This window comes from Corella eumyota, chromosome 5 (genome assembly GCF_963082875.1).
Source record: "Corella eumyota chromosome 5, kaCorEumy4.1, whole genome shotgun sequence".
Classification (NCBI taxonomy): Eukaryota; Metazoa; Chordata; class Ascidiacea; order Phlebobranchia; family Corellidae; genus Corella; species Corella eumyota.
Window position 1 is genome coordinate 12,152,889 of NC_137494.1, and position 22,379 is coordinate 12,175,267.

The 22,379-nt window shown below is 30.8% G+C and overlaps 1 protein-coding gene across 1 annotated transcript in view; it reads left to right on the forward strand.

Annotated features, from left to right (window-relative positions):
- Positions 1-22,379, forward strand: part of LOC145753507 (uncharacterized) — a 71,129-nt gene that overhangs the window by 33,415 nt on the left and 15,335 nt on the right. Inside the window, exons 48-78 of the mRNA XM_082569910.1 lie at positions 669-901; positions 1,377-1,507; positions 2,263-2,419; positions 2,698-2,804; positions 3,687-3,842; positions 4,442-4,536; positions 5,203-5,284; positions 6,115-6,224; positions 6,734-6,937; positions 7,680-7,883; positions 8,515-8,703; positions 9,463-9,660; positions 9,775-9,868; positions 10,462-10,610; positions 10,902-11,038; positions 11,508-11,577; positions 11,759-11,837; positions 12,259-12,362; positions 12,938-13,126; positions 13,630-13,830; positions 14,735-14,962; positions 15,602-15,799; positions 16,912-17,002; positions 17,285-17,418; positions 17,878-18,090; positions 18,203-18,305; positions 18,684-18,775; positions 19,112-19,195; positions 19,634-19,777; positions 20,807-20,998; positions 21,718-21,799. Of these exons, the coding sequence (XP_082426036.1) occupies positions 669-901; positions 1,377-1,507; positions 2,263-2,419; positions 2,698-2,804; positions 3,687-3,842; positions 4,442-4,536; positions 5,203-5,284; positions 6,115-6,224; positions 6,734-6,937; positions 7,680-7,883; positions 8,515-8,703; positions 9,463-9,660; positions 9,775-9,868; positions 10,462-10,610; positions 10,902-11,038; positions 11,508-11,577; positions 11,759-11,837; positions 12,259-12,362; positions 12,938-13,126; positions 13,630-13,830; positions 14,735-14,962; positions 15,602-15,799; positions 16,912-17,002; positions 17,285-17,418; positions 17,878-18,090; positions 18,203-18,305; positions 18,684-18,775; positions 19,112-19,195; positions 19,634-19,777; positions 20,807-20,998; positions 21,718-21,799 (4,450 nt within the window). The remainder of the gene's footprint in view (positions 1-668; positions 902-1,376; positions 1,508-2,262; positions 2,420-2,697; positions 2,805-3,686; positions 3,843-4,441; positions 4,537-5,202; positions 5,285-6,114; positions 6,225-6,733; positions 6,938-7,679; positions 7,884-8,514; positions 8,704-9,462; positions 9,661-9,774; positions 9,869-10,461; positions 10,611-10,901; positions 11,039-11,507; positions 11,578-11,758; positions 11,838-12,258; positions 12,363-12,937; positions 13,127-13,629; positions 13,831-14,734; positions 14,963-15,601; positions 15,800-16,911; positions 17,003-17,284; positions 17,419-17,877; positions 18,091-18,202; positions 18,306-18,683; positions 18,776-19,111; positions 19,196-19,633; positions 19,778-20,806; positions 20,999-21,717; positions 21,800-22,379) is intronic.

Below are 22,379 nucleotides of genomic sequence, written 5' to 3' on the forward strand. Positions count from 1 at the left end.
ATTTTAAAAACGATTCGCTTTTAGCGAATAGTGACCCGTTATTTCGTTCCCTGGAGTCTATACCGATTAAAGTGCCTTACTTAAGGGCAATACAGCGTAAGAACAGTGGTGATTAAACCAAGAACCTCATGTAGTGAGGACAAGTGTTCTGGCCACTACGCTTTGCTGCTGATGCTGACAACGGCACTATAAACAGCATAAACTTTTCCTAAATCAAAAACTAATTGGTAAAATAATTATCTGAGAATTATTATTATCAATATAATTCTAAACCGCCAAAGATAACTCAAGACTGGGTCAGGGTAACAAATGTTACTCTATGTTTAGGACATAAAGTCAACCTTTGACTTGCAGCATGGTGTTGTGGTTAGAACACTTGGTTTCACTACTTCAGGTTTTGGGTTCGGTCCCCACTGCTCTTATGCTGTAGCGCCCTGAAGTAAGGCGCCATAAACAGTACAAACTCCTGCTGAGTCAACATTAAATTAGCATCCATAATAAGCAGGCAATTAAAATCTATAATATCCCAAACTGCCAAAAGCATTTCAAAACTGGGTTGGGGTAACAGTTGTTACTCTATGTTTAGATCATGTAGTCAACCTTTCCACACTAAGGATATATATCAAAAAAAAATCTTGGTTAACTAAAAATAAAAAATTTTTTAACAGATAAAAAAGGTTACATTTTTGCAAACGAGGAAGCTTGCGGAACTGCACGCATGATTAACTTGCGCTGGGAGGAAGTTGGTAATCAGTCAGGCGTGATGAAACTTGTCGATGCGGAAACAAGACAATGTGTCGGAGCCACTAGTATACCAACTCATGCATCAAGTCAAAAAGCATTAAAATTAGCCGATTGTAATGGAACTGATGTAAAACAAAATTGGTTCTGTAATGAACATGTAAGTAGCCTTTTTTTGTTGTGTTGGCTCAACAGGAGTTTGTACCATTTATAGCACCTTACTTGGGGTGCTACAGCATAAGGACAGTGGGGATCGAATCCAAGATCTCATGTACTAAAGACAAGTGTTTTAACCACCAAATATTGTTCTTAGTTTGTTTTGAATATAATTTTCTTTAAATTTATTTATTTTCGATGTGGGAAGGTCAACTTTATGACCTAAACATAGAGTACCATTTGTTACTCCAACCCAGTTTCAAGTTGACTTTGGCAGTTTGGAATAATATAGAACACAATTGCCCGATAATCAAGCTGCTAACTAAGTTTTGGCTCAGCAAGAGTTTATACTGAAAAAAGAGCCTTACTCAAGGGCGCTACAGCATAAGAGCATTGGAATTGAACCCAGGACTTCATGTAGTGGGGCCAAGTATTCTAACAACTACACAATTTTTTTTAAATAATCTTTTTATTATCAGGGAGTTAGTGATCTGATCTTAGGTTTAAATGGATCACAGGAGTTTTATATTTCAATTAACTTTAATGATGGCCTGGTACAAACGACTAAAAATAAACTGGATGGAGTAGAACTAATTGCATATCATAACAGGTTAGTATTCTTTATTATAATCTAAAATTCAGGCTAACTTTATTTCAACTTTTTTAACCTGACTAAGCCTTAGGTTACCTGTACTCAAATTGGATATTATCAATTATATAGTCTGATAAAAAAACAGGAAGTAGTGGGAATCAAACCCAGGAACCCTTGTGTGGTGATGTCTTGAGTTTTAACCACTATGCCACATAAAAACCAATTCTTAAATTTGTAGATGTATGGCAAATTAAAGTTGATTTGTATTACTGGCACTGAAGTGTAGTGTTTACAATACTTGCTTCGCACCATAAAGTCATCTGTTGGATTCCATTGCTTTTGTTTTTTAAGGTACCCTGGGTTTGGTGACCATGTCATATCATATTTTAAATTTTTATGTTAACATTAATATTTTTTTTTTTATTCATCAATGCGCATAAACCGAAATAAAAATATAATTTTATTAAACATTTTGACAGCTGGGTGTGGTGGTAAAAAACTTGACTTTCTAACATAAGGTCATGGGTTCAATCCCTAGTGATCTCGTGCTGTAGCGCCCCTGAGTAAGGCACTATAAACTGTATAAACGTTTGCTGAGCCAACACTTATTCAACAACATAATTACCGGCCAATTATAAACTATAATACCCAAACTGTCAAAGGCAACTTGAGACTGGGTTGGGGTAACAAATGTTTCCCTATGTTTAGGTTGTAAAGTCAACCTTTAGACATCAAGGATAAATGAACATAAAAATATTTTATTTATTTTTCAGGGAGTCCACATTAGAAAGTAATTTATGTAGATACAGAGAAAGACATTATAGTCAAACAGTAACATGTTTAAAGCTGGGGGGTTGGACTCCCCCAACTAATTTAATTGAATGTATCCAAATTGTATGTAACCCACCGCCTGATGCTGTAAATGCCGAGGTAAACACTTTTTGTAATATTTTAGTGGGTAAACACTTTTTTTTTTTTTTTTTTTTATTTTATAAAAAAGGTAAACACTTGTTTAGTATTTTTTGTGTAAAACTTTTTTTATATTTTATTGGGTAAATTCGTCACTTCATATTCCCTAAAAAACAGTAAACACTTTTTTAATGTTTTTTGTGTAAATATTTTTCAAAAAATTTTTTGGTATAAAATCGAAAAAATTTTAATTTATATTAAACTATAGGTCCAGTCTTTTTTATATAACTAATTTTTAGAAAGAGTTAATTACTGAATATGATTATTATCCATATGCATCTGCAGTTCAATATTCATGCAAACCTGGCCATAAGTTTATGCTGGAAAGAAATACTTTTATTTCAAGGTAATGTTACTTTAAATATATATTTTTTTTAATTATCCTAGATGTAAAAAGTTGACTTTAGGCCTAATTATAGAGTAACATCAGTTACCCCAACCCAGTCTTGAGTTGTCTTTGACAGTTTGAGATATTGTTTTTTCTTTTTTTGTATATATCTTTATCCTTGATGTGGGAAAGTTGAATGCACGACTTAAACATAGATGAACATCAGTTACTCCGACCCAGTCTTAAGTTGCCTGTGGCTGGTTCAGCAGGAGTTCATACCGTTTATAGCGCCTTACTCAAGGGCGCTACAGCATGAGATCAGTGGGTATTGAACCCACGACCTCATGTGTGGTGTAGCAAGTATTCTTACCGCTGCCCCTGTTGATCACAATTGCTTAATAATTCAACCGCTGTCAAATTGTTGGCTCTGCAGAAGTTTATACCATTATAGCTTATTATATATGGGCACTACGGCATAAGAGTAGTGGGTATCGAACCCAAGACTTTATTGAAGTGTTTTAATAAATGCTGGTTTCAATTAATGATTTAGTTAGTTGATTTTTAAATTATTTATATTAAAAAATGTATATATATACTCTACTTTTTTTTCAAAAGGGCACCCAGCAGTACTTTATAAGATCATAAGTTCGATTCCCACTGCTTCCAAGCTGTGGAGCTTTTAAGTTAGGTGCTATAAATTGCACAAAATTTTGTCAAACCAAAAAGAGATTGACAGTTTAATAACCTATAGCAGTTAGGATTAAATAATATTTCAAACTGGCAAAGTCAACATGAGCCTGGGTCAGTGTAACTAATGCTACACTATGTTTAGGCTGTAATGTCAGCCTTCTCATATCAAAAGTAAAGAATTATTTAAAATAAATTATTTTATTTTTTTAGATGTTCTGATTTATCTTTATGGGTGCCTGATCCATTAAGTCTACCTTGTCATAAGGTAAGCTGTCCACCTTATAAACTTCCTAGTGGTGCTGCAGTTACTTCTGGTAGTTTACAAAATTTGAAGTTTGGGAGCACAATGACTGTGGCATGTAGACTGTAAGTGTTTTTTTTTTTTTATTTATTGGATCACTTGTACTTTACGGTCTAAAAAAAAAAATAGAATACTGTGAAGTACAAAAAAATAAGCAAGGACTTAAAGTACTAGTGTTCTATCATATTTAAACGGTTTCCTTAAAATAGCATTTTTAATTTTGTTTGTAAAATTTAATTATTTTTGGATAGGATAATGTCAGTAAAATATTAAAAAAAAAAAGCTTATTTTTTTAACAATTTTTTTACATTTACTTATTTTTTGCTTCGACCCAGTCATAAATTAACTTTTCCAGTTTTGCATGTTATCGATTAAAATTGTTTGATAAATATAAGCTCCTGAATAAGTATCGGCTCAGCAACAGCATGAAAGCAGTGGGAATTAAACCTAAGACCCCATGTAGAAATAACAAGTGTTCTGACCCTTAAATCATGCTGTCAACTGCCAAGCTATAAAATAAAATCTGAATTTTTACAAAAAGTACCCATTTTAAAATTAATATTTTTCAATCTATCATTGATTTTTTATAGTCTATATATTTTAAAATGTAAATCCAGGTAAAATAATATTTTTTTAAGGTAATATTCGAATTTTTTCATTTTAGTGGATTTAATTTTGAATCTGGATTAGATTCAATACAAGTTAGTTGTGGACCTGAAAAAACCTGGATTCAATCTCACAAAATTGATAAATGCAAAGGTATATACGCTATTATTTATATTTATTAATTTAATATTAAAAGTAAAATTTACAACATAAACATAGTGTTACATTTGTAACTATGACCCAAACTTAATTAGACTATTTTAATTTTAAATAGTAATGTTATTACTTAATTAATCTTCTAATTGTTTTCAACCATTAGTTCGTTTAGACATTTTTACTATTTTTAAGACTAACTTTAACAAGTATTTTTAAAATAAGAGTTTATAGGTATAAAAGGCTAACTTTAATTTATAATTCAGGGCATTTTATAATTCTGGCAGCATGGTGTATTTGTTAGAACACTTGGCTCCACTACATAAGGCCACGGGCTTGATCCTAACTACTCTCATGCTGTAGCACCCTTGAGTAAGGCACTATGAACAATATAAAATCCTCCTAAGCCAACATTTAATTTCGGGCAAATAAAAACAAAAATATTCGAAAATGTCAATACAACTCGAGACTTGTTCAGAGTAACTTATGTTACTGTATGTTTGGACTTTGACTTTAGAAGTTGACCTTCCTACACTGAGGATAAATAACTGTAAATAAATGTTATTTAAATATTATTCATATAACATGTAAATATTTTAAATTTTAAGGTAAATAAAATAATTTTTTCAAAGTAAAATTTTTTTTTAAAAATTATTCTTTTTTTAGTCGTATCTTGCCCGGAACCTCCTGGAATCGAACATGGAACTATGACAACAGCTGGAAATTATTTATACAACACATTAGCTAGGTAAGTATGAAAACTTATGATATGACTCAAACTTTAAACTTCAGGGTAAAAAACTTGTTATTAAATAGCCTTTATTACCCTGGCCATGTGTTAAGTTGTATAAGTCAGATGGTATATATATATGTTTTAAACCAATTATATTTGTTTCTGGTCTAAATTAGTTTTTTTTGAGGGTATATTTTTTGAAAAAGCTCTGACATTGCAGCAGTTAAGAAAATACTGGCAGCGTGGTGTAGTGGTCAAACACTTTCTTTCCTACATTAGGTCCTGGGTTTAATCCCCACTGCTCTCATTTTGTAGCACCCTAATAGAGCGTTATAAACAGTATAGAAAAGCAGCTCAATAATCGGGCAATTATATTCTATAATATCTCAAACTGCCACAGGCAATTTAAGACTGGGTTCGGGTAACTGATGTTACTCTATGTTTAGGTCGCGCATTCGACCTTCCCACGTCAAGAATAAAGATATATATATATACACCACACATGAGGTCGTGGGTTCAATCCCCACTGATCTCATGCTGTAGCGCCCTTGAGTAAGGCGCTATAAACGGTATGAACTCCTGCTGAGCCAGCACTTAATCAGCAGTATAATTATCGGACAATTATAATCTATAATATCCCAAACTGCCACAGGCAACTCGAGACTGGGTTGGAGTAACTTATGTTACTCTATGTTTAAGTCGCGCATTCGACTTTCCCACATCGAGGATACAGATATATACGAAAAAAAAAAAAAAAAAAAAAAATTCCATTGGTAATGTGTTTATATAAAATTCTGCTATTATTTATTTTTTACCATATTTATTTGACTTACTTTTATGTGTAGATATGTATGTGAAAATGGTTATGCTTTTCAAGATAGAACAGTATGGAAAGAAAGTTTTTGTGAACAAGATGCTTTATGGTTCCCTGAACCTTTGGAATTTATCTGTGAAAGTAACTATATAATTATTTAACAATGAAGGATATATTACCCATTACCCAAGGATATATTACCCAAGGATATGCTGGCATGGAAGCAGTGGGAATTAAACTCGGAGCCTTTTTGGGAATGCATGGTGTTTAGTCAAACACTTATTTTTTGCCAGTTAAAATTGTCTGAGCTTCATTTGTGGATTAAATATTGACTTGGCCAGTTTATTACCAATTTAAGCAGACTTCTCCAGGACATATTAATATAATAGCAGTGGGAATCAAACCCAGGACCTAATATAGTAATTTTTAGTGTGTTAGTCCTCAAAATATTTTTGACAAATAACTATACAATTAGTTAAAATTAAAACATGACAATATAGATGCAGTGGGAATCGAACCCTGGACCCTAAGTATTTATAACACATGTCTAAGCCATCAATCCACTCTATAAGCTAAAAAAAAATTAAAAATTAAAAAAAAATTAAAAATTAAAAAAAAATCAAAAATTAAAAAAAAATCAAAACTTATAGAAGTTGAATGCTCTGACCCTGGTGATTTACCAAACACAATTAGACATGATGCTTTCAGACCTAATGATGAATACCAATTTGGGTCTATGGTGTATTATAAGTGTGTTGAAGGTATGTGGTATTCACCTGGGCATATTAAAGCTTTTGTTACATGCAGGGATGATGGGACATGGTATCCAATGTTGGTCTCTTTGTATTGTGTTGGTAAGAAAAAATTTATGTAATTTTTTTTTAAATTTGATGTTTTTTTTAGTTTGGTAAAATAAGAAGCTACGTTTTATTAGTTTAAATTATTTTTTTAATTTGGCTTTTTTTTAATATTTTTTTATGTATAACTTTATCCTCGATTTGGTTAGGTCAATCAACTTCTTGACCTAAACATAGAGTAACATCAGTTTACCGGCCCAGTCTCAAGTTGCCTTTGGCAGTTTGGGATATTATAGATTATATTTGCCCGATAATTATGCTGCTGATTAAGTGCTGGCTCAGCAGGAGTTCATACCGCTTATAGCGCCTTACTCAAGGGTGCTACACCATGAAAGAAGTGGGGATAAACTTACAATCTCATGTAGTGTGGCCAGTGTTTTGACACCTACACCATGCTGCCGGTTGAATTGAAATTAAACTTTGAATTAACTAAATATTATAAATTTGATTATGCTATGCATCACTACATAAGGCCCTGGGTTTGATTTTAACTGTCATTATGCTATAGCGTATTTTCAGTATGGCATGAGCTATATTAAATAATGCATAAAGTTAAACAACAACCATAACTTTAGTTCTTTTGCAATAAAATAAATAAAATACAAAAATTGCAAAGTCAACTATAGATTAGGTTTAGATAGCAAATATTATTCAATAATTAGGCTGTAAAGTCAGCCTTTTTACATTAAATAAAAAAAACTATAATCTTTTTTTAATTTAATTACAATTTTTTTTACAGAAATGACATGTGACGAACCCCACCCTTTGCCTCAAAATTCTTATTTAGTCGGATTGGATTATGCATTTGAATCCAGCATTAAAATATTATGTGCACCAGGGTATAGGATAGGAGGAAATGACCTTAACTTACCAACTGAAAAAGAGATAACTTGTAATAAGGATAGAGTATGGGAACCTGAGATAAGAAAAATTGTTTGTTTACGTGAGTTTATTATTTTTTATTGTTTTGGTTTATCCTCGATGTGGAAGGTCAACTTCACGACCTAAACATAAAGTAATATTTGTTACTATGACTTGGTCTTGAGTTGCTATTTGCAGTTTAAGATGTTATGGAATATAATTTTCCAGGAGCAAGGTGTAGTGGTCAGAACACTTTCTACACCACATGAGGTCCTGGGTTCGATCCTCAGTGATCTCATGCTGTAGCGACCATGAGTAAGGAGCTATAAACGGTATGAACTCCTGCTGAGCCAGCAATTAATCTGCAGCTCAATTATTGGGCAATTATAATCAATAATATCCCAAACTGTTAAAGGCAACTCGAGACTGGGTTGAATAACTGTTGTTACTCTATGTTTGGGTCTTGCATTCAACCTTCCCACATCGAGAATAAATGTATATACAAAAAAAATTGCCCAATATTTAAGTTGTTATTTAAGTATTGACTCAGCAGGAGTTCATATCGTATATGGTGCTTTACTAAAGGGTGCTACGGCATGAGAGCAATGGAGATCAAACCAAAGACCTTATGTAGTGAAGTCAAAGGTTCTGATCACTACAACATGCTTCTGGTACTATTATTATCCATATAAAACAACTTTTATATTTTTCAGCAATACAATGTAGTGACCCACCGACAGTGAATCATGCACACAGAATAGAATCTAATAATAACTACAACTCATATGCCCAATACATGTGTGATATTGGATACTGGATTCAACTTGGTATATTATCAAGATTATCCAAATGTGATGAGTCAGGAGACTGGTTGCCAGATCCTGATACATTTGAATGCACAGGTTTGGAGTTTTATGTTGCTTTTTTTTAAAGATTTTTTTAGCATTAGAATACAATTTTATATATTTATTTATCTTTAATGTCGAAAGGACGACTTTGCGACTTAAACATAGAGTTTCATTTGTTACCCTGACCCAGTCCTTAATTTGATATTTACGGTTTTGGATATGATTGCTCATTTTAGTCTGCTGATTTTTTTTGGGGGGGGCTTCGCAGAAGTTCCTATCAAATATAGTGCCTTACTTAAAGGTACTATGCCATGAAAACACTAGGTATCAAACTTAGGACTTCATGTATTAAAGCCAAGTGTTCTTACCACCACACATTGCTCTTAGTTTGCTGTGTATACAATTTTTTTTCATATTTTTTATCCTCGATTTGGGAAGGTCAACTTAACAACCTAAATTTAGAGTAACAACAGTTACCCCAACCAAGCCTTGAGTTGACACTGGCATTATGGGATATTATAAGATTATAATTGACCGATAATTAGAAATTGATTAAGTATTGGCTCAGCATGAGTTCATATCGTTTATGGTGCCTTACTCTAGGGTACTACAGAATTAGAGCAGTGGGGATCGAACCTACAACCTCATGTAGTAAAGCAAATCACTACATCCTGCTTCATTTATAGAACAAAAAATTTAAACTTAAAAAATTAAATAAATTTTTTTAGTATTTTTTCTTCAGAAATGGGATTTGAACCTAGGACCTTATGTAGTAAATCTAATGGTTTTAACATATTTTTATTATTTTCATAGTTGTTGACTGTGATCATCCTGGCACTTTTATTAATGCCAACGAAGTCGAAGTCAAAAACAAGACTAAACATGGAGCAATAGCTGTAGTGAGTTGTAAGGATGGGTATTGGATTAAGGGTGAATATACAACCGAGGTTGTTATACAATGTTCTAAGCTGGGTTTATGGGAGCCTCCCCCTGAAAATATACACTGCGAAAGTAAGTTTTTTTTTTAATTTAAAAAAAAAAAAATTTTAAAAAAATTTAAAAAAAAAATTAAAATTAATTTAAAAAAAAAAAATTTTTTTAAATTTTTTTTTATATTTAACTTAGGTATGAAATGCTCTGCCCCTCCTGAAGTAAAAAGATCAACAAAAAATTTGGTTGGAAATTATGTATTAGTTGACATGATTTCTGTGGACCCATTGTAAGTTTTATTATTACTAAACTTTTGTTTTAAGATTTTTTACAATGTATTCAGGTTACAACACTTGACTTTACTACTTAGGTTTAATTCCTACTGCTTCCATGCTGTAAAGCCCTTAATTAAGGTGCTCTAAATGTTTTAACTATAGTGAAGCTAAAAACCAATTAACAGATTAATTATCGGGCAATTATAATCAATAGTCAACTTGAGACTGGGTCAGAGTAACAAATGTTTCTCTATGTTTACACTATAGTATTATCCATTTCAAAAAAATATAATTTTTACATATTTATTCTTTATATAAGAAAGTCGATTTCACAACCCTAATAAAGATTAACATAAGTTACTTTGACCCCAATCTTGAGTTTCCTTCGGTTTGGGATATTATAAATTATTATTGACAATAATTCAGATGCTGATTAAGTATTGGCTTAGCAGAAGTTTATATTGTTTATAGCACCTTACTCAAGGGCGCTACAGCATGAGATCAGTAGGGATTAAACCCAGGACCTTATGTAAAGAAGTCAAGTGTACTAACCACTACACCATGGTGCCTTATTATTAATTTAATCAAAAAAATATTGTTTTTGTAGAACTGGTGGCCTATTTTACAAATACAATGTTGAATTAGAATACAAATGTAATTATGGATATGAGTTCTCACCATTAAGACTAAGAATAAAAACAAGATGTGGAAGTAATGCTACCTGGAGCATTGATATGAACTCAGTCAACTGTACAGGTAATAAAAACGAAATAGTTTTTATTTGGATTTTTAACAAAATTTAATTTAATTTTTTTAAGACAATTTTTAATTTTTTGCATAACTGTTTTTTATATGGATGTGTTTAGAAAAAATTAAAAATTAAGATTGTAATTATGTTGATTTAGTTTGGAAAAGGGTATTTTTCCCAAAAAGGGTAAAATGGGTTAATAAAAAAGTCCCAAATGTCTGTAAAATGAAGTTTACTGTCATATGGTTTTTCGTTCACTTTTTTAAAATTATTTCTGTTTTTATATATTTTTAATTTAGAAATACGCTGTTACCCCCCACCATCTATAATACATGGCTATGTTTCACTTAATAATGGGACATCATTAGATTCCTATGTTGTTGATTTTCAAGTTGAATATACTTGTGATATAGGGTACTGGTTTTATACGAAACAGGTAATAAGAACTGAGATACTTAACTGACAGCATAGTGTAGTGGTTAGAACACTTGGTTTTTCTACTTAAAGTCTTGGGTTCGATTCTCATTGCTTTCAAGTTGTAGCGCCCTTGAGTAAGTAAATGGTATGAACTTTTGCTAAGCGAACACTTTAATCAGCAGCTAATTTTAGGGAATTTTTGATCTATAATTTTTCAAACCATCAAATGCAACTTAAGAATGGGCGTAACTGATGTTGCTTTATTTTAAGGTCGTGAAGTTAACCTTTCCACATTAAGGATAAATAAATATACAAAAAAATTTTAATATTTAAAACTACCAACTTAAGAATGGGTAAGGGTAACTAACATTACTCTATGTTTAAGCCTTAATTTGATTTTTCTACTTTGAGGATTATTATTAAATTGCATAATTAAATACATAGCGAAAAAAGTTTTTTTTTTTTAATTTAAAAAATTAATTTTTCAGGTTAATATGACAGCAACCTGCCAACTTAATGGTGAATGGAATGTGGATTTAAAACATCTTGCTTGTATTAGTAAGTTGGAAATATTATAAACAATTTGGCAAAAAATTTTAGTTCCAAGTAAAAAAAAAATTTTTTTTTGTAATATTAGCCTTACTAAAAAATGAAGGAAAGCAGCGGGGATTGAACCCATGACTTTGCAAATATTTAAATTTTTTTAGGCAATTTTTTTTAATAAAATATTTTTTAATAGGGGTTAAATGTGATGAACCTGTCTCATTCAGTAATGGTAGTAAAGTTGTTAGTGGAAATTATTTTGCACATACAGTAAAGTAAGTATTTAAAATTCAGATTTTATATAGATTGTTGTTTTTCATTAAATGTTCTTTAAATATATAATGGAGTTTAGTGGATAGTATATATATATATTTATATGTATGTGTGTCCAATTTATACCTCTACAAAATAAATAAAACTGCCATTTGTGGTGTGCGGGTAAATTATCGCAAGCAAAAATCAGTTAAAAATTGGAACCATTTTACAATTAAAATTCTAACTGTAGGGCGGGCTATCGGCCAGTTTGTGTAAATATTTATAACAAATTTTAGTATTGTAAAATTATAATACAAACCATTTTAAATTTGAATTTAAAAAAAATACCAGCAGTGGGAATTAAACTTAAGGTCTTAGTTCCTTAAGTACATAAAAAAATATGTAGATTTTTTAAATTAATTTTTTTGTATTTTTGTTTAGATATTTTTGTGATCCTGGTTTTAAAATCACCTCAGAAAATGTAATATCGACTTGTGATAGATATGGGAATTGGACTCCTTCAGTTGCAAATATCACTTGTGTTGGTAAATTAAAACTTTTTTTGTTAAAATTTATTAATAAAAATATAAAATTTAAATTTAAAAAAAAATATAAAATTAACTAAAATACCTAACCTAGTCTTAAGTTACCTGTGGCAGTTTGGGATAATTTTGATTATAAATGCCTGATAATTAATTGGGCGATTGTTTTTTTGGGGAATTTAGCAGAAGTTTATACTGTTTATAGCATCTTATTTTGGTGCAATACCACATGGAAGCAGTGGAGATTGAACGCCAGACCTAATGTAATGCTCAGTGCCTTGAACACTGCCCTGAGCGAGCCCCTTTCTTTATTATTTTATTTATCCTTAATATGGGAAGGTTGACTTCACAACCTAAACATAGGGTAACATCAGTTACTTTGACCCAGTCTCAAGTTGCCTGTGGCAGTTTGGGATATTATATATTTTAATTGTCTGATAATCAAGCTGCTGATTAAGTATTGGCTCAGCAGGAGTTCATACCCTTTGATGCCTTACCCACACACTACAGCATGAGTGGGGATCGAACCCAAGATCTCATGTAACTTTTATTATTATTAAACCCAATATTTTATACAGAGTTAGAATGTGGAGATTTACCTAGTATACCAAACACAGAACCACATAGTGCTCCATTCTCAAAAGCTTATGGCGCAACAGTTAGACTACAATGCCTACAAGATTATTACTTTCAACCTGGTGTTAATGAATCAAGTTTAAGTTGTAAAGAAGATGGTCAATGGGATGACAGGAATATAAAATGTTTAAGTAAGTTTTTTTTTATTTTTTAGTTATTTTTTAAATAGTAAAATTATATTTTTAAAGTAGAAATGTTTTTTTGTAATTTTTTTTTCTGTATTTTTTAATCTAAAACATATTTGCTATTTTTTTTAAATGACAAAAAATACCAGCAGTGGGAATTGAACTCAAGACCTTGGTGCCTACGAATTTACAAATCCAAATACCCCAATGGAAGTTAAGACTGCCTACAGTGGGTATTAAACCCAGGACCTCATTTTTAAACATCAGTGTCTTTAAGCACAGCATAGTGTAGTAGTTACAACTCTTGGCTTTACTACATAAGGTCCCAGGTTCGATTCCCGCTGCTGCTTTTATGGTGTAGCACTCTTAAGTAAAGCACTATAAATAGTGTAAACTGTAAGGGGTAACAAATGTAACTCTATGTTAAGGCTGCAAAATTAACCTTTTTTTTACATTAAAGATAAATAAATTGGAAAAAAAAACTTAAAATATTTATTTTTGAATTTCAGATATAGATGATTTTCCTTGCAAATATCCACCTTACATTGACAATGCTTATTTTCACACCGATACAGCCAGAAAGTTAACTATTAAATGTAACCCTGGATTTATGATATATGAAGATGGAGTTAAACTTAATTTTACTGAGTTTAATTTAACTTGTGATTCAAATGGCAACTGGGAGCCATATTCTACTATCACTTGTCAAGGTATAGTAATATAACAATAACCTTCAACAACTCACTTTATTTATTTTTTTCTATATCCTTATTCATTATGTAAGTGAGCCAACTTTATGTGCCTAACATACCATCAGCATGGTGTAGTGGTCAGAACACTTGTTTTTATTACATGAGGTCTTGGGTTTTTTTCAACTGCTGTCATGCTGTAGTGCTATTGGGTAAGGCACTGTAAACCGTATAAACTCCTGCTAAGCCAGCACCTAATCAGCAGCATAATTATTGGGCAATTATATATTTTTTTTTGTATATATCTTTATCCTCGATGTGGGAAAGTCGAATGCGCGACTTAAACATAGAGTAACATAAGCTACTCCGACCCAGTCTCGAGTTGCCTGTGGCAGTTTGGGATATTATAGAGACTATAATTGCCCGGTAATTATGCTGCTGATTAAGTGCTGGCTCAGCAGGAGTTCATACCGTTTATAGCTCCTTACTCAAGGGCGCTACAGCATGAGATCAGTGGGGATTAAACTCACGACCTCATGTGTGGTGTAGCAAGTGTTCTTGCCAAAGACAACTCGAGACTAGGTCGGAGTAAATGATGTTACCCTATGTTTAGGTTTAAAGTCAACCTTTTTACATCAAGGATAAATAACTAAAAAAAGGGCAACTTTGTATGAAAATAATTGGTTTTTGGGCTGATTAGAATTACAGTTTATAGCGTCATAGCCACGTACACTACTGCAAAAAAGCAGTGGGTATTGAACACCGGACCTTATGTAGTAAAGCAAAGTATTTTAACAATTACATTATGCTAATATCTTTCAAGGATAACTACTGTACTATAATATTTAAAAATACCTGAAACAAAAAAATTTATTAAAAAAAATTAATTTTTTATATTAAACTTTTGCATATTTTTTTATTGTAGAAGTCACATGCATAAAACCTTCTATCGAAGGCCCATTTTATATATTTTTATACGGAAATTTTACTCTTACGCCACCGTTTGCTGAAGTAGTCGGTCTAGGATGTCTGAGAGGTAATAGTTTTGCTGTATTGGATGATAACTCACCCACACGCTGGATGAAAACAGTAAATATAACATGTAATGAAATAGGGGAATGGACACCTGATTTGTCTTTATTTAAATGCGAATGTAAGTTCATTTTTATTTAAGTTATTTTAAAAAATGTTAAAAAACATAGCAAAAAATTTTAAATAATTTTAGTTGTTTTTGTTAAATTTTTTTTTCTTGTTTTTTTTGTATATTTTTATCCTTGATGTGGAAAGGTCGACTTCACAGCCTTAACAAAGAGTAACAACAGTTACCCCAACCAAGTCTCAAGTTGACTGCGGCAGTTTGGTTAATTATGAATTATAATTGCCCGATAATTATGCTGCTGATTGAGTGCTGGCTCAGCAGTAGTTCATACTGTTTATAACGCCTTACTCAAGGGTGCTACAGCATGAGAGCAGTGGGGATTGAACCTACGATCTCATGGTGGTGTAGCAAGTGTTTTATAACTATAATTTAAATAATAATAATTCTTAGATATTTTATATTATTACATTTATAAAAATATGTAAAAATGTGTATAAAAATATAATTAATAAATTATGGGTAATAATTGGTTTTGTCATTTTTTTGTGTCGCATTGTTGTAATATTAATTGTATATCATAATTATTATTTACTTTTATCAATGTGTGAAAAAAAAAAAAAATAAAAAAAAAAATAAAAAATTTTTTTGCAAAAAAGTTGTATTAAATTTAACAATTTTCTAAATTTTTTTTAGTAATCAACTGCACCCATCCACCTGAAATAGAGAATGGAGAAACTAATTATAACAAATCCTTACCCACCTTACCACTTGATACAGTGATATCTTATACCTGTAATGGAAACAGAAGTTTTGGTGATAGTTTGATAAAAAATTCAACATGTTTTGACGACAAAACCTGGCAGCCTAATCCAATAGATTTTCATTGTCAGTGTAAGTGAAAAAATGTTTTCTTATTACTTTGATTTTTAATTTAAAAACGATAAACATTGAGTAACATTTGTTCAACCCAATTCAGACTAACCAGCAGCGAGGTGTAGTGATAAGAACACTTTCTACACTACTTAAGTCTTTGGTTTGATCCCCAGTGATCACATGGTGTAGCACCCTTGAGTAAGGCGCTATAAATGATATGAACTCCTGCTGAGCCACCACTTAATAAGCAGATTAAATATCGAGCAATTATAATCTATTACATCCCAAACTGCCACAGGCAACTTGAGACTGGGTCGAAGTAACTGATGTTACTCTATGTTTAGGTCACGCATTCAACCTTCCCACATCGAGGATAAAGATATATACAAAAAAGAAAATATGCTTTACCAGTTTAAGATAATATTAATTATAATTGCAATATAATTAACCTTCTGATTGGTTTTTGGCTTAGCAGGAGTGTATATTATTTATAACGTCTTACTTTAAAGCACTAAAGCTTGGAAGCAGTGGGGATCAAACTTAGGACCCTATGTAGTGAAGCTAAGTGTTTTAACCACCACACTATGCTTTGTCTTTTTTTTTCGGCAGTTATTATTAGTAATATACCAACTAATAATAACTTCTTTTTTTTTTCTTTTTTTTTTTTTCTTTTTTTTCCGGCAGTTATTATTAGTAATATACCAATCACCATTTTTTTATGATGGAAATCAGATCGTAATCAGGATTATTATTTTCGTGACCAAAAAAAAATTTGTAATGTTATCATTACCAAAGCACTAAAAATTAGACATAAATGTTAAATACTTCTACTTAGTTGTTCAAACATTTGTTAAAATATAAACTGTAACATTAAGAACAATTTAAAAGAACAAGAGGCCCTTTATTAGCACAAAAATAATGTATGATGTTTAATTTTTAGAGGCCATCAGACTATAGTACCACTTGATCTTTACTTAAGGTAGCTACAATGGTAATCAAACCCAGGACCTTATAATGTGAAGCCAAGTGCTTTAAACACTAATGCGGAAAAAAACTAAAAATTTAAATTTGAATGTGCTTTTTTGGGCCCTTTATTTTTATAATACTAATAATTTAGATATTATATACAGATCATAAATGTATAGCACCAGTACCACCAGATTATAGCACTATCTCTATTACTGGAGTTGATTATTTAAGTATAGAACAAGGTGTGGAAAGGTAAAGAAAAGTTAATTAAATCATATATGGTAACTTAATAAAACGTTTAATAGTATATTTAGATTTTTTTGCTTACTTGTCTACTGAAATTAATGCCGACCTAGAGTTTAATTCTAACTGCCTCCATTTTAAAGCATTTCTAAATAAGGTGCTATAATATTTAAAACTGCCTAATTTAACCCGAGACTGGGTTGGGGTAACAAATGTTACTCTATGTTAGGCCGTAAAGTTGGCCTTTTCACATCGAGGATAAAAATAAAATTTGATTTAAATTTTTTTAAGGCTTCAAGAGCTTTTAATTACTTGTAATACTGGGTACAAAATATTTGGTGAACCAACATTCACCCAAACTGTTAATATATCTTGTAATAAACTTGGGAATTGGATTATTGACCCAGATTCTATTATATGTGAAGGCAAGTTGACAAGTTTACCAAAAAAAATTGTTTTTTTAATATTTTAATTTTTATTTTATATTAACTATATTTTAGCGCAATTGCACCTTGGTTAAAATCAATTAGTGTTTAAATATTTAAGGTTTTGAGTTTAATTCCCACTTTTTGCCTATTTTTTGTTTTTAATTATATATATATTTGTTAATTTAAAATCAACTTTTATTTGAAATAAAATATTGAAAATTATTAAATTTGTTAATTTTAAGATAAATTTTTTGTTTTTTAAAATTTAGTTTAAGGTTCTGGGTTTAATTCCCACTGTTAGCCTTTTTTAGATATTAATGTAAAATTAATTTTTATTTAAAATAGAATTATATAAAAATATTTGAATTTTTAAATTTGCTTTCTCCTTATTTTTTTAATATTTTTATTTTTTTTAATATTATCTGCAATTTTTAAATTAATATTTTTTATTTTTAGAAATATTTTGCAAAAATCCTATTTTACCAACTAACAGTAGTATAATAAACAACATTGTATTGTTACCTGGCCTTCTACACAATTACATGGACACTATAGTTATTAAATGTCCTGATAACTACTGGTTTACACCACCTAATGTCACTCATCAAACTTTAACATGCTGGTGGGATGAAAAATGGAAAGTGGATGTGGAAAATATGGAATGTAAAGGTATGTGGAATAATAAAAGAAATTTTCGAGTAATTATTTTTTAAAAATAAAAAAAAATTAAATTTTTTTTTCAAATTTTTTTTTTTTTTTTTTTAATTATAAATTGATACAGATGTTCAGTGTAACATTCCACTCAGTATAAAACACTCTACATTTCTGGGAGAAGGGCTTAATATTTCTTCACAATGGACTTACTATTGCGATCACGGATATCGGTAATAGTTAGTTTTTTATTTATTTATCCTCGCTATGGGAGGGTCGACTTCACAACATACAGAGTAACATTTGTAACCCTGACTCAGTCTCGAGGTAACTATAGCAGTTTGGAATATAACTGAATATAATTGTCTGATTATTGACCAGCTGATTGTTTTTTGGTATGGCAAAAGTTTATATTATTCATAGAGTCTTACTTAAGAGCGTCATGACATGGAGCCAGTGGGGATCAAACCCAGGACCTCATATAGTTTTGTTTAGTTCATAAATAATTTTCCATGTCACACGGTGATATATATAAAAAGTAGCTTATAATATAATTTACAGTTTAATTGTTTAACATTTAATTAACAATGTCTTTGAATAAAACTTTACAGATTTGCTCCCGGAATATTTTCTCGAAATACAACCTGTCAGTTAGATGGGACTTGGGCTCCTTTACCTGGCTCTACTAACTTCACTTGCACAGGTAATATATTTGTTCTATAATGGTGTTACAAAATTAAACTTTACAAGTAGCATAGCTCAGTTGTTAATGGAAAATTTTAGACCATTTTTTCACTATGTTAAACAATTTACAGTTTGAAAATTACTTCGACCCGATCTTGAGTTGCCCTTGGCAGTTTGGAATATTATTGAATTTAATTTTCCAATTGTATTTTGCTTATTAGGAGCTCATACTATTTATAGCACCTTACTTAAGGGCACTATGGCATAAAAAAACTAGGAACCGAATTTAGGACTTGTTTGTTGTTAATTTAAGTTACTTATAGCAATAAATAAAATATTGACTATTTTTTCCTAGTTGTTGCTTGTGATATACCTCCAATTCTTCCCCATATAGTTAACAAGACCTTAATCAATATTCAACCTGGGCATGCAAATTATGGTAAGTTAGATTAAATAGGAATACCTTAAAAAATAAAAAATTAATTTTTATTATAAGATATCAGACTTTTATATGCATCGTGTAGTGATTAGAACAATTGGCTTTACTATATAACACTCAATATTTTTTTTGTATATATCTTTATCCTCGCTGTGGGAAGGTCGAATGCATGACCTAAACATAGAGTAACAACTGTTACCCCGGCCCATTCTCGAGTTGCCTTTAGCAGTTTGGGATATTATAGATTATAATTGCCCGAAAGTTAAGTGCTGGCTCAGAAGAAGTTTATTCCATTTATAGCATCTTACTTAACGGCGCTACAGCACTGGGATTGATCCCAGGACCTCATGTAGTGAAAAAAGTGTTATGGCCACTACACCATGCTGCCGGTTAAATTTGTAAGTGTAATATTTTTTATTAAATAATTTTTTTTTTTAGAATTCTGGGAGGGTTCAAACTTTACATACTCGTGCGAGGGTGGTTATTGGATGAGCTTTGGATCAATCAAAGAAACGACTTTAAATGTAACTTGTACTGATGGAAGGTGGTTACCCAATCCTGAGACTCATATACATTGTGTTGGTATGTTATTTCTACAACTAAAAATAGACTTAAATTTTTTTTATGTATATACTAAATAACAGTTTTATATTTTATTATAAAAAATAATAATTTATGTTTGATCAAAATTTTTATTTAAAATTTTTGGGAAAAGTCGAATGCGCGACTTAAACATAGAGTAACAACTGTTACTCCGACCCAGTCTTGAGTTGCCTTTAGCAGTTTGGGATATTATAGATTATAATTGCCCGGTAATTATGCTTCTGATTAAGTGCTGGCTCAGCAGGAGTTCATACCGTTTATAGCGCCTTACCCAAGGGCGCTACAGCATGAGAGCAGTGGGGATTAAACCCACGACCTCATGGAGTGTATCAAGAGTTTTTACTACTAAACCACGCTGCCGGTATACATGTTTATAACAATTTATGTTTATAAAAAATGTGACCTGTATATAAAAATTTAATAGTTTGGTATTTAAAGGCACTTGGTAACACTACATGAGGTCCTGAGTGCGATTCCCATTGCTTTAATATTGAAACATTCTTGATTAAGACTCCATAATTTGTACTTACTGTTACCATGCCCCAAAAACCAATAAACAAATTAATTATTTGACAATTATATTTAATAATATCTCAAACTTAAGTTAATTTTAGACTGGGTCGGTGTAACTAATGTTAATCTATGTTTGGGCTGTAAAATTAGCCTTCTTACATCAAAAATAAGACCGGCAGCGTCGTGTAGTGGTCAGAAGAACCCTTAGCTTTACTACTTAAGGTCCGTAGTTCAATTACAACTGCTTTCATGCTGTAGCTCCATTAAGTAAGGCGGTATAAACGGTTTAAATTTCTGCTAAGCCAACACTTAATTAACAGCCTAATTATCGGGCAATTATATTCCCTAATATTTCAAACTGCCAAAGGCAACTCAAGACTGAGTCGGGGTAGCTAATGTTACTCTGTGTTTAAGTCATGGAGTGTGTGGAAACCTACCCACATCGAGGATAAAAAAGGTAAAAAAACAAATAAACATATAAAATCTATTTTTTAGTTGTAGTTTGTGATACAATATACGATGTAGAAGGAGCCCGTACAGATGGTTTAGCCCATGTTTATATGAGTAAAGTAACATATACATGTGCTAGTGGACAGTATTTTGCTAAACAAAGAGTTAGACGAATAAATTCAACTTGTAGGGCAGATGGAAGGTGGCATCCTAATCCATTGGATATATGGTGCTCTGGTAAATACTTTTTGTAGTAAGCACTTTTTTTGTTTTTTAATAGTAAAAATTAAATATCTTTTTGTTACGATTTTTGTAGATATTTATTTTTGTGGTACTTATTTTTTTGGATAATTATTTTTAAGGGTATATACTTTTATTTTGTAAATACTTTTTTGGTGAATACTTTTATTTTGTGAAGTACTTTTTTTTTTAAATACTTATATTTAGTAAATACTTTTTTGGTAAATTCCTTTATTTTGTGAATACTTTTTTTTTGGTAAATACTTTTTTTTGGTATATACTTTTATTTAGTAAATACTTTTATTTTGTAAATACTTTTTTGGTAAATTCCTTTATTTTGTGAATACTTTTTTTTTTGGTAAATACTTTTATTTAGTAAATACTTTTATTTTGTAAATACTTTTTTGGTAAATACTTTTATTTTGTGAATACTTTTTTTTTGGTAAATACTTTTTTTTTGGTATATACTTTTATTTAGTAAATACTTTTATTTTGTAAATACTTTTTTGGTAAATACTTTATTTTGTTAATACTTTTTGGTAAATACTTTAATTTACTAAATACTTTTATTTTGTAAATACTTTTTATGGTAAATCTTTTTTTGGTAAATACCGTTATTTAGTAAATACTTTTATTTTGTGAATACTTTTTTAGTAAAACCCTTTTTTGTAAATAAAAAACTAACAATATTGATTATATTATTGTTATTATTTCAGATGTATTTTGTGATGATATTAATATTAAACATGCTACAAGAGAGATAGGGAATAGAAGAATGGGTGCTACAGTAATATACAGGTTAACTTTTTTTCCTAACAAATATTAATATATATTTTACTAATTGTTGTAAATATTAGGACTAGTCAACTGCCTCACTGCATTTTAATTGTTATAATATGGTTGCAACATTTAAATAATAGTTGCTTGTGATAATTTATTAGTGCACCACAAATGGCAGTTTTTTTTTTGGGAGCCTTATAAATTGGACACACACACTTGTATATAATCCACTAAGCTCTATTATATATAGGTTGCCTACCTTTTTTTTTTGTATATATCTTTATCCTCGATGTGGGAAAGTCGAATGCGCGACTTAAACATAGAGTAACATTAGTTACTCCGACCCAGTCTCGAGTTGCTTGTGGCAGTTTGGGATATTAAATAGATTATATTTGCCCGGTAATTATGCTGCTGATTAAGTGCTGACTTAGCAGGAGTTCATACCGTTTATAGCGCCTTACTCAAGGGTGCTACAGCATGAGGTCAGTGGGGATTGAACCCACGACCTCATGTGTGGTGTAGCAATTGTTCTTACCACTACACCACGCTGCCAGTTACCTTGAATTATGTATATAAATTTTGTTTTTGTGTCATAATT